At 38.7% G+C, this 13,320-nt stretch overlaps 1 protein-coding gene across 2 annotated transcripts in view; it reads left to right on the top strand.

Moving 5' to 3' along the window:
- Nucleotides 1-13,320, top strand: part of LOC136872460 (protein Wnt-5a) — an 822,369-nt gene that overhangs the window by 161,721 nt on the left and 647,328 nt on the right. Inside the window, exon 2 of one of the 2 annotated variants that reach the window (XM_067146274.2) lies at nucleotides 1,076-1,195. In XM_067146274.2, the coding sequence (XP_067002375.1) occupies nucleotides 1,077-1,195 (119 nt within the window). In that variant the 5' untranslated portion in view covers nucleotide 1,076. Of the gene's footprint in view, nucleotides 1-1,034; nucleotides 1,196-13,320 lie in introns of those variants that run through there. The other variant, XM_067146275.2, reaches the window with a different exon arrangement.

Here is a 13,320-nt window from a genome sequence, read left to right as displayed (position 1 = left end):
GTATTCTGTGGTTTCCCATTTTCACCAGGCAAATGCTGGGGCTGTACCTTAATTAAGCCCACGGCCGCCACCTTCCCAATCCTAGCTCTTTCCCGCTCTCCCGTGGGCATAAGACCTATCTAAGTCCGTGCAACGTAGAGCAAACTGTAAAAAGAAGTCATATCGGTTCACTGTTACTTAAAACACGAAGAATAAAATAGAAGGAAGTGCCCAGAATAAGAAGGAGGATTTTTCCTGCTTGTCACTTTATATTATTTCGGTAAACCTCAGGATTGCATAAAGAAGTTATATCTCCCTACCAATTCCGCTGTCAGTGCTCCTGCCGGTGGGAAAGACGGCTGTATTTCATCTGAGAAAGTAATGTTAATCCCCGTCTCTTTACGTTTTGTAATGAAAGGGATGCTGGCCGGAGAACGTGGAGAGGGAGATCGAACCAATCGGCGTGTTGCATCTGGCGATGCAGCCAATAGGAGGGAGAGGCTCTTGGCGGAAAGGGCCGGATGCCGCCAATGGGAGAAGGCAGCTGTGTTGGCGCATGGACCATGCGAGAGAAAGGGCTGTATTGTTGTCAGTTGTCTCCCTGCAGGGCCGCGGGCAGGGCTTATTCCGTACCTGCGCTCTCACAGCGAGAACATCGCCGCCTCGTCTGATTTACTGCGAGTGTGCAGCGAAATGGATTTCTTGCGTGTGGAAACAAGTTCTGGTAGAATAATGTAATTCAGACAAGAATTTTAAGATATACAGCGAGGTAATTTGTCAACTTAGGCTAGTGCTGTTAGTTTACAACCGTGCAAGGTTTATTACGCTGGATTGCATAATGAGTAAACCTCATTCCGTAGATAATTAACGTGCTTTTTGAAACTGGACATGCGCTGTGTGTATTAAATGTTTTACGTGAAACGTAGCGTACAATTTAGCTTGTAGTTTTAAATGATGTGCTTTTGTCCGCTTTGAAAAGTGAACAATCTGTCGAATGGAACAGGCACGTTTTACATTTTGTGAAGTAGTATGTAAACTGTCACTAGTGTGAAGAACAAGTGTGTAAGGAAGAACTGAGGTGCGTCTTGTGTTGCAGTATGGATATTCTGAAGCCGCTATGTCAGGGTTCGTTACGACGTCCTGTTCTTCTACCACTGCTGCTTCTTCTACTGCCGAAGTACGCATGTGAAGGGAAGGGGATTGCCGCCAGTTGGTTGTGAGTACACTATTTATTTATTTATTTATTTATTTATTTATTTATTTATTTAAATTGTGCTTTAAAAATACATGTTTTGTTTCGTTTGCCAATTTTACATGTTTTTAATTTACGATAATCAGTGTGTCCTGTAGATCATGCAGCATTAGAAATTAGAATATTAGAAGAGAAAAGACTCGGAAAATAGTAAGGGTTGTTGAGAATGTTGACTTAAAGACAATATTCTAACCTAAAATACTTTTTCCCATTACCAGCGATAAGCTTACTTTTATTTTTACGAATACAGATATATTATTTATACTATATTTTCATTGCTGCTGAAACTATCAATAGATTTAAGTTTCCTGTTACTGAGTATAGCTTATTTCAGAACATTGGCTAAATGCGAATATTAGATAGACTTGACAGTGGTTCACACATCATCTTTCAAATACTTGACCATTAAGTTGGATGTGTGATAATGTGAATAAAACACCGTCTTCTGAGTAACATGTTCAAGAAATTATTATTATTATTATTATTATTATTATTATTATTATTATTATTATTATTATTATTATTATTATTATTATTATTATTATAGGGCTCTGTGTACTTCTTATGAATGATGAATCTTTCGTGCTAGTCCGTGTTGTTATTTTATTTGCACAAGTAGCCTACCGTATTGCATTTGTAGTCAAATAGGGACTAAAACTGGGAAATGTGTCCAGGCACTTCAAATTAACTGTCATCGTTAGCACGTCCGGCTAGGTGGCTAAATAGTTAGCATGTCGGCATTGGGTCCAAGGGGTCCAGCGTTCGATTGCCGACCGGGTCGGGGATTTTAGCCTTCATTGGTTAATTTTTCGGGCTCGGGGATTGGGTGCTTTTGCCGTCTTCAACATTGCATTCCATCACAAGTAGCGCCCCATCCTCTTAAGACGTGGAGGTCGCTCATGGGCATCAACTCTAAAGACCTGCACCATGTCTCTCCGAATGCCATATCCTATTATTATTATTATTATTATTATTATTATTATTATTATTATTATTATTATTATTATTATTATTATTGGCACGAGGCTTAGAGAGAAGACAACTAAGACAGTTAATGTCATTTAATACAACATCGTCAGTTGCTTCTCAACTAGAAGATTGCGATTTAAATCACGGGCATTGCATGAGGGATTTTTAAATGGAAAGTCACGTTTTTGTGGTTTGAATTTCACGTAAAACTGTAGGTCCGGAGGCTATGATCATGATATCGATCTTCATAATCATAATCTTCTTCTTATTCTTTTTCTAAAGGCTAAACCTTGTCGCCACAGCCATGGATGTCTACTTTGAGCCAGTCTTTTCAACTCAGTATAGGTCCTCCAGTTCTTCAGAAGGAGGTTCTTGAAATAAGACACTCTGGACCGTCTTCCTCCTCTTCAACGATGTTACAAAGGAACTCCTCACGCCGCAGATTGTGACCAATAAATTTCATTTCTCGTTTTTCAATTTCAGTTAGCATGATATCAAGTCTCACCTAAAACTACAAGCTTGGTTGGTCTGAAATAGAACGACGAGTGAGTAGTCTTTTTCTCCTCCTCCTCCTCCTCCTCATCCTCCTCCTCCACAACTCTAAGGTTGGTGGGTAACATGCATGTCTTCCAAGAGTTTCCTTTCTTTGACCAACTTCAGCTGGCAATAGGTGTGTTTGCCGTTAATGCTGTCTATTAATTACACTCTACGTCTTCTTTGCTGCTCCTACCTTCCAGTTTTCCTTCTAACAAGGTAGTTCACCAGTCAAAATGATGAAACAAGTAGAAAACGAAGCTATTTCTTCTTCTGTTTAAGGTTTCATCCAATGTGTGTGTCTCATTTGCATTTTTGTGAACGCTCTCCTTTGTGTCCCTATCAGGGTATTCTTAAGAGTCGACGCCAGTACCATATCTCAAAGGCACGTCCGCTCTTCGCATGGTCCATGTTTCTCACCCATATCTTACAACACTAGAGTCTTAATAGTGTCTTATAGGCATGAAAATCAGTTAACTAAACCATAGCAGAATTAGACCTACTTCAGGTCTTGAGATCCATTGTAGCAGGAGAATGTTTCACAAATGTACGTTCCTAATAACTTGTAACTCTGTTACATAAAGATCTGTAGATGAACGACCCAAAACGCAACTTTTTCGAATTCAGTTCCTGTCTTGTCATTGGAAATTAGAAATCAGTGTGATTGTCCGTAAGTTCCTACATCACTGGTACCGGTATAGGCCTACGAGCCCAGATGGACGATAGAGTCGTCTTCTGCTACTTTTCTTGCACTCTGTTGGGGTCACTGGTGTGAACAATGTCACACAGGTAGATATAGCTCTATTTTATGGCCGGGATCCTTCCTGACGGCAATCTTAGGCTATGTGGAAAGATATAGATGTACTCACTACTGTGTGTTTCTGTGTTGTATGTATTTGAAGAGGTATTTATATAAACACCGAGTTCCCGAATTCAAAGAATAAAGACACGTCTAAAATCATAATCCAAGCTGGGAATCGAAACCATGACCCTCGGAATGGAAGGTACGACGCTGACCATTCAGCCGGGGAGACGGATAAAATTAAGTCAAAACATTACGTTTGAAATTTGGAATATATTGGTCGTAAATCGCACTTTAAAGCAATCGAGTTTTTGAGATTCCGCGCTACCTGTGAAGTCAAACACGTTTACAACGACATTGGATTTTAATTGAACTATCCGACAGTCACTTTTTTGATGTTCTAATCCCTTGATAGGCTACAGAGATTTTATAACATTAGACTAATTGCTTAATCTGATCGATTTATTCATAAATTTCGACACAAATCTATTAGATCACTGAGGTAAAAAAAAAAAGTGTTGCTACCACCAAGTTGCATTAAACATACCCAATACTGTTGCGTCCCGAAAACTTCGCCGCTTTGTCTGTCCTGCAGAAAACCACGACTCTAAATAAAGCCGGGTTGACTAGGTGACATGCTAGAGCGCTGACCTTCTGAGTCCAACTTGGCAGGTTCGACCGGGCTCAGTCCGGTGGTATTTGAAAGTGCTCAAATACGTCAGCCTCGTGTCGGTAGATTTACTAGCACGTAAACGGACTGCTGTGGGACTAAATTTCAGCACCTCGGCGTCCTCGAAAACCACCAGAAAGTAGTTAGTGGGATGTAAATAGCATCATTATTATTATTATTATTATTATTATTATTATTATTATTATTATTATTATTATTATTCCATCTTTGCTGTCTGATCGCCCTTTGTAATAGTTGTTCTCTTCCTAAATCGACGAAATTAGGTTTGTGAAGTCGAGGCATTCTTACTATTTCTCACCTAAGTTTTTAATTTTTTTTACAATTTGCTCTATGTCGCACCGACACAGGTAGGTCTTGTAGCGACGATGGGATAGGAAAGGGCTAAGAGTAGGAAGGAAGCGACCGTGGCCTGAATTAAGGTACAGTCTCAGCGTTTTCCTGGTGTGAAAATGGGAAACCACGGAAAACTGTCTTCAGGGCTGCCAACAGCTGGGCTCGAACCCACTACCTCCCGAATGCAAGCTGACTGTTACATAACTCAAACCACACAGCCACTTGCTCAGTCTTATAAGGTTTCCATTCTCCTTTGCCAAGTCTTCCAAGGACTAAATCTTCTCCTACAGTTAGCTAATGTTAAGAGAGACTAGTAATTCTATTATTTTATCCCATAAACCAGGAACCGCTATCATCACACGTAAACACCTCTCCCTCACCATTCCTGTCATCAGCTGCGGCTGGTCCAAATGTGGTAGGGAGGGTTGCACGCCAGATGCTTACAATGCTACACTATTTAAGACGTGCATAGGCTTACCCTTTCAAACACATGCTATTAAGAAACCTTCACCGATGTATTTAGCTATAACACGTATCTCCGTTCCCCAGGCTCGCGTCCCAGTGTCTGTAGCATAATATATACTGCGGAGCTCTTTGCCATTTTAGAAGCTCTGCAGTGTGCGCTGAGTGATGAAAGACGTTATTTTCTCGTGTGTTCTGACTCGTTAATCTCTCTGCAGTCCATTGATACCTGTTTCTGGCAACATTCACTGGTGCAGCAGATTCATGACCCTCAAGTCTGGTTGTGCGATGATAATAATAATAATAATAATAATAATAATAATAATAATAATAATAATAATAATAATAATATTAAAGAAAGGACATCGTTTAGGAAGAAGGTTACGGGAATGAGGGATGCGTCTGAAGAGCAACATGCGAAGCCACGGAACATCTCGGTGGAAGAACGAGCAAGAAGAAGTCAAAGACTCAAGAATCTTTGGCGAGAGTGCAAAGAGAAGGGTATCAGTCTGCGTGATAGAAGGAAGATTGTATAAACGTGGCCCACAGGTGGCCTATCGATAAATAATAATAATAATAATAATAATAATAATAATAATAATAATAATAATAATAATAATAATAATAATAATAATAATAATGGCGTGAGGTCTCCGAACTCCCAAAAATATGAGAGCAATTAAGAAGACAATTGCCGTATGGCGGTCCTCTTTCCAGCTTTCACGGAGAGAGGCCATAGTTTTGTGCAGGCTGAGGATAGGTCATGGGAGATCTACGCACTCTTACCTCCTGAAAAGGGAAGACGGCCTGTGTTTTCTTGTAGTGCCGAATTTACCGTGGCCCACATCGTCTCAGAGTGCGTAGATCTCTCTGGCCTAAGCCGGAACCTTGGCCTGCAGGAGACATTCGAAATCAGACAAGCCGATGACGAGAATACTCGTGATCTCGCCATTCACCTTATGTGTGAGAGTGGATTAACTAAGGGGTTATACATTTCAAGTTTGCAATGTCCTTTTCGGCTTAATACAATCCTTTTAAATTCATTTTTAAATTGTCCATTTAACACATAGTTTTAATTGTATTTTCGTTTCCACTTAATTTGTTCAAAGAGGATGGTTGCCTAGTTGTACTTTGTCTTAAAACAACAATCACCACCACTACCACCACCAAGATTCGTTGCATTTTCAGTCTAATGGAGAGCAGGCGGCCAGCCGCTACTAGCAGAAGAAACTTAGATGAAAATTTTATCGCGGCGATAACATTAAATTCGAGTACATGGTAGCCATCAGATAGGCCAGTACCGTAATGAGGTATACCTCGGATTTTTAGGAGGTAATAGGTTAGATTGCAAAGTAATTTGGCTTGTAGGAGGTGTAATGCAACCCGTTGTACCACAGTGTAGGAAGAGTACAATAAATTCAAGGAGTTCTATAGGCTGTACCCCTAATATCTATGCAAATCTCATAGCATAACCGTTGTACAGTGTAGGGTATACTAGTTACTGGCATAAGTAAGTTTGCATTCTAACCTATCAGTACCTAATAATCCGGACTCTACGGGAATGAGGAAAGCCATTTTGAACTGTTCTATTGTAAACGCCAGCGATTATCTAGTATGACACGGGAAACATTAGATATGGTAAGGAAAATACTTCCATGTTCCAACTTCAGTGGCGAGAGGCACGAATTCTTACCATATAATGTATTTATTTCGAGTGTCCGGTTCCTTAGCTGAATGGTTAGCGCAGTGGTCTCTGGTTCAGCAGGTCCCGGGTTTGATTCCCTGCCAGGCCGACGATTTTAACCATATCTAGTTATGTTTTGACGTAAATCTACCGACACGAGGCTGACGTTTTTGAGCACCTTCAAATACCACCGGACTAAGCCAGGATCGAGCCTGCCACATTGAGGTCAGAAGGGCAGTGCCTCAACAGTCTGAGCCACTCAGCCCGACGCAAAGATGAAAAACGGGGCCTTGCATACATATGAAAGCCATGCCAGACTCAGCTCTTGTCTTGCCACTTTCTGCGAACCCGTGTGTGTATGTGTATGTTCCGATGGAGCAAATCTAGTGCTGATCCGAAGGGGCAACTGAAAACTGGCCCTGTGTAGCTACATAGTCTTCTAACCTCAAGAAAGGTGAAGGAACTATGATGAGCGGTGCGTTTACCGCCCCTTAGCTGAATGACAATGATCAGCGTAGTGATCTTCGGGGATTTTAATGATTTCCTATAGCTTGGAGGCTGCGTGTTTGTGTTCATCATTATTATTTACTCAAAAACTTGTTTTGTTCCTTAAGAGATAACTTAAAATGAAGTTGTAGTTACACGTTTCATGTGTTTATAGATTAAAAACGGTGGCCCTATAGCGCATAAAAATGCTTAAATTTACGTTAGAACCTATATTACCGGACGAGTTGGCCGTGCGCGTAGAGGCGCGCGGCTGTGAGCTTGCATCCGGGAGATAGTAGGTTCGAATCCCACTATCGGCAGCCCTGAAAATGGTTTTCCGTGGTTTCCCATTTTCACACCAGGCAAATGCTGGGGCTGTACCTTAATTCAGGCCACGGCTGCTTCCTTCCAACTCCTAGGCCTTTCCTATCCCATCGTCGCCATAATACCTATCTGTGTCGGTGCGACGTAAAGCCCCTAGCAAAAAAAATGAACCTATATTTGCCCATGTTTCTATATCACTTAATTTTTAAAAAATGTATTCCGAGGAAGTAAAATATTTACTGACTCGTTTTAAATATTCTGAACAAAATACTCTTGAAATACTTTGTAACGGTTCAAATCCCGTTACAAGATGATATCTGTATTTTTATTATTGTATGATTTTATCTGTATTATTATTATTATTATTATTATTATTATTATTATTATTATTATTATTATTATTATTATGTCAGTATTATTATTATGTTATCTGTGATATTGTACTATTATTGTAATTATCCGTTTTATTCAATTTTGCAATTGCCTGTTGCTTGCAAGATTGCACTTAGATGTATACATAAATACGTATGTGTAGTATAACACTCAATACCTGTACAGTGAGAATTGTTGTATATATCAGAGATTGGAAGTGACGTTGTTATATTGCGACACCAGTGGAGATTCTGCCAAGTCATCGCCGCGCCTTGGCTATGTCATCGTATTTATTTAGAATATGCGCGCACGGTGTCATCGCCGCGGGGCTATTTCACCACTGTGTGTAATATCTGTCGCGTAGGTGGGAGTATGTCATTGTTATTTCTGGAGATTACGTAGCTGTGTCAACCAAGTCTATATAAGGTGGATGCACATTGTAGCGTCAGTCATTACTTATACGGATGCAGTACAGTGAACAAGTCTACTAGATCAAGAGGCCTTAGTTGGCCAGTGAACGAGAGATGGTGAAGACTCAGTGAGCCATTATTGGTCATTGAGAGAGTGAGACCAAATGGTTGGTCCGTTACTTAGTGGAAGACGCGGACGCAAGGCTTACCAAGGAGTCAGAGAGGGCAACCCTGGACCTGCCAAGAGGTCATACCATATTGACTTACAAAGAAGTCAGATGATATGGAGAAGAAGCAGTCTTAAGGATGTATCACCACGTTAGGCGTGACACATCTACAGTAAACACCAGAGCAATGGATTACGTCGTAATTACACTAAAAGTGTTGAAGGTACAGTCAAGTGAATCAGTGAGGGAAATATTTCGTATAAATTGTTAAATGTCAGGTCAAGAAGAATCTAAATTCATGCCTAGTTTCTGTCAGTTGCAATGTCATAATTTCATATTCTCATCTGTTTTATCGCAACAAGACTCACTATTTTTTGATATATTATTTAAAGAATATATATTGTTCTATCAAACGAATTCAGAGTTTCATTTCATTGACAGTAAAATATCTTAACCTCAAAATTAATGGGGAAACCGAACGCCAATCTCCTTTTCCCAGAACTTATATGGTATGTTGTCAAAAGTAAGCTTATTACCCCACACCCTAGAGATAGTCAAGAATCTCATTCTATTATTGCTGTACTGAGTGACAGCTGGCGCCCTTCAAATAACGTATGTGTAAGTAAGCAGGTAACAAGTAAGTGTGAGTACAAGGTTCGACAAGTGTGTAATTTATTTAATGAATGTTAATTTTCAGATTTTTCAAGTTAAATGCAGTTTTATATGTTTGTAAAAATAGTCAGCTAGTTAGGAACATGTTCACAATGTGTCGACGCAACGTGGGACTCGAAGAAATTCAGAATTTGGTCTGAATGACAGCATATCATAGGTTCATTTTGGGAGAGTATGCGCATTTAAGCGAACGGAAGTTATTACCGGTAAATGTCAGGAGTGTAATTTTGTGATATATATTTGTATTTTGGGGATATGTCAAGGGATTTGAAGAGGGAAATTAATTTGAGATCGCGTACTATCACTAGTGAACCAAAGATGGACAAGGAAGACAATAACAAGTCATGTGACGACGAGGTCATTGCTTCCGCGGACATCCAAGGTGAAATTCAGAGTAGGGAACAGGTGAATACGATGGAAGTTTCTGAGTTAATTCAGGAAAGTGCAGAAGTTGGAAAGCACACTGAAACTCAAAAGAAATTCTCCGGGGTAATGAATTTACAACAATTTAATTTGCTGATGGCCAGACTTACCGAGATCGGTAATGAAAATAAGAAAGAGTGGAAAGAGATGAAAGAATTATTTAGTGGTAGCTGTAGTAAGTTGGAGGAAAAATTTAGTAGTAGTATTAGTAGTAATAGTGAAAATAATAAGAAAGAGATGAAAGAATTAATTAGCAGTAATGAAAGTAATAATAATAATAATAATAAAGAGATGGAAGAAATGATTGGTAGTTGTAACGAAAATTTTAATGTGACCAGTGAGAAAATAGATGGGTTAAGTGAATCAGTAAATTCTAAAATAGATACTAAGATATTAGAGATAAATAATCAAACATCTAAGTCAACATGTAAGTTAGAAAGTAAGTCAAATGAAGAATGTGTTGAAATTGAAGGTGAAATGAAGTTGAATCGGAGCGATTTTCATACTCAAATTAAGCATGATAAAGGAACTGGTACAGAGAATATCGTAGAATTAAGTGATAAAAGTTCTAGTAATCGGAAAGAAATTCATGAGGTAGTTGAGAAAAGATTGGACAAGATTTACAATGCAGTTGGGGAAGATACGAGGGAACAGATTAGTAGAATTGAACAAATTGAAAGCAAACTTGTGGAAGTCAGTGAACTACGGAACGAACAGGAAATGCTATCACAGCAGGTGAGAGAGAGAGAGGAAGAATTGCAGGAAGACGTGAGAATAGTGGAAGAGAATTCTGAGAGAGCAGCGGAAGTAGAAGAAGAAGAAGAAGAAGAAGAAGAAGAAGAAGAAGAAGAAGAAGAAGAAGAAGTTGTGAACTGCCAGGGATTGATTCGGCAGGAATTTGAATTTGCAGGTGAGATGACGGGAGAAATGATAGTGGTGAATGGTTTGTTCAGTAGGGATCGTGATTTAACCAGGTTTTCTGGAGAACAGTTCAGTACTACAGAATTTGTAAAAGTAGTCGAGAAAAGATTTGCAAGTAAGTTGAGGAATAATGTTATTGAATGGGAATACGTGTTGGAGATTTTGTCGAATGTTTTTATCGGTGAAAGTAGAATATGGTTTCGAGTATACTGGAATAATATGTCTAATTTAGGAGAGTTTAAAGTGCTCATTGATAGGCTTTGGAAGGAATGTGTGGAAGGGCGCGCGCGTGAGAGAGAACGCATGATGTCTGAGGAAAGTAATATTGTAGAGAGAAGGGGAAAAATGTTAGCCGTGTATCAGAGAAGGGGTAATCATGATCCGCAGAGGATTAATAGTTGTGTTGAAGGTGATAGTGGTCGGAAGAGTAATCGGAGAGAATCGGGAGATGGGAGGCGTATGTATTTGAGTTGTGAGAGAGAGGATCAGAAGAGTAATCAGAGAGAATTGGAAGATGGGAGGCGTATGAATTTGAGTTGTGAGAGAGAGTATCAGAGGAGTAATCAGAGAGAATCGGAAGATGGGAGGCGTATGGATTTGAGTTATGAGAGAGAAGGTCAGAAGAGTAATCAGAGAGAATCGGAAGATGGGAGGCGTACGGGTTTGAGTTATCAGAGAATATGAATGTTATCCAGGTGTCGTTATCGAGTCAGAGTATTTCAAATTCACAGGGAATCGGGTAAGTTACCGGTAAGTGGACAGGCTGAAGGTAGAAAATGAACTGGTATTTAGTATAAGTAGTTATGTAGTGAAAGTAGATTTAAGAGTAGTGTGATTGTGACCTAAGTAATGTTAAGTGAGATATTTAAGTAGTGACGTAGTCGTAGATAATGAAGTAATTAATGGTAATAGTAAGTTAAACGTAAGAAGTGTTCTGGTAAGTGATGTAAGTACTTATAATACTGAGAATATGATGTAAGTAGTGAGGTCGTAACTTCGATGATGAAAATTGTGATATGAAGAAGGTAAGTGAAGGTACTATTAGATATTATAACAGACGTTGGGTAAGTCACAGTGAGTAAATAAAATGATGGCGGTACCAATCATAATTGAGGATAATTGTAAGTTTCAGCCACGCCTTGTTGTACCAAAGCTTGTGTATTCAGTTGTTTTAGGAGCTAACTTGATTGCAAATCATGAAGTAGAGTAGTCTTTAATTTAGGTAGTGTGTGTTTGTTCTATGAGGAAACTAGCAAAGAAGTACGTGTTAATTATGATGGTCTGAGGTAAGTGTTCGGTGACGTGTGTTCTTTGAAATATATGAGAGGTAAGTGAAGTTGTTCCTAGTGAGAGGAAATGTGTTGTTGGGTGTGTTACGTGTCTATACGACCAGGATCTGAGGGATCGTCGGTATGAGGCAGTGACGTGAGGTAATTTGAGTGAATTACAGGAGGAGTACTTGTATGCGATGTTAGGTAAGCATCGAGAGGTATTTAGTGGTAAGTGAGGAAGAACACGTATATGAACATAAATTTATAGTACATGACCATTCATAATTGTGGGAGGTAAGTACCCCATTCAACTTAAAAATGCTAATGAAGTCTAAGAACAAATAAACATTATGCTGGATTACGGAATAATTGAACCATCTTGTAGCCATAGTATTGGACCTTTAATTATTGTTGCCAAGAAGGATGTGATTTATTGATATATGTAAGTCAATGAGGGCAAAATTGATTCAGTTTGAGTGACAGAGTGCTACTCAGAGTTCCATTTCATCATCTACAGAGGCGGGAAATATGTTGAAGTTATTTTTGTATCAGGGGTATTTCACTATTGTGAGCCGTATCGGGGAGTGTGCATATTCTTATGAGTTCAGGAAGGGGAGATTGTCGGTATTTATAGTATCATATATGTAAAGAAGTACTTCACGTGAGATTTGTTGAAATAAGAGTAAGATGATTAAATTTTGTGAGAAACTGGCAAAATAAAACTAACATCTGCGATTAGCGTGTGAACCAAGTGTCGTATTGGTGCATTGGAAGAATAAGTGCTACATTGTCATGTACTGTGTGACAAAACTGAGAACAGGACATTGGACAGTTATCTGCGATAACCATATGCGAGAAAAGTTCTCATATAAGTGATATTTCACAAAATATTTAGATATGTTAAAAAAAAAGGAGAAGAATGTTGTATATTGATTGAAATTATTTGTGTGTGTTAAATTAAGGGCTATGCTCTTGTGAATTGTATGAGAATGGGACACTGGACAGTTATTGCGATGACAATGTGCGAGAAGAATTCTCATATATGTGATGTATTATAAAATGTATGGATGCTGAAAAAGAAAATTATTGTTGTATACTCATTTAAAGTGTTTATCTGTGTCAGTGTTATATATATAATTTTGTTCATAAATCAATCGATTCTTTGTTCTTCGATTTATTTATGAGGGAGGCGAATTGTAACGGTTCAAATCCCGTTACAAGATGATATCTGTATTTTTATTATTGTATGATTTTATCTGTATTATTATTATTATTATTATTATTATTATTATTATTATTATTATTATTATTATTATTATTATTATTATGTCAGTATTATTATTATGTTATCTGTGATATTGTACTATTATTGTAATTATCCGTTTTATTCAATTTTGCAATTGCCTGTTGCTTGCAAGATTGCACTTAGATGTATACATAAATACGTATGTGTAGTATAACACTCAATACCTGTACAGTGAGAATTGTTGTATATATCAGAGATTGGAAGTGACGTTGTTATATTGCGACACCAGTGGAGATTCTGCCAAGTCATCGCCGCGCCTTGG

Source organism: Anabrus simplex, chromosome 4 (assembly GCF_040414725.1).
Source record: "Anabrus simplex isolate iqAnaSimp1 chromosome 4, ASM4041472v1, whole genome shotgun sequence".
NCBI lineage: Eukaryota > Metazoa > Arthropoda > Insecta > Orthoptera > Tettigoniidae > Anabrus > Anabrus simplex.
Note: the sequence above shows the minus strand (reverse complement) of the source record. Positions and strands in the feature narration are given on the sequence as shown.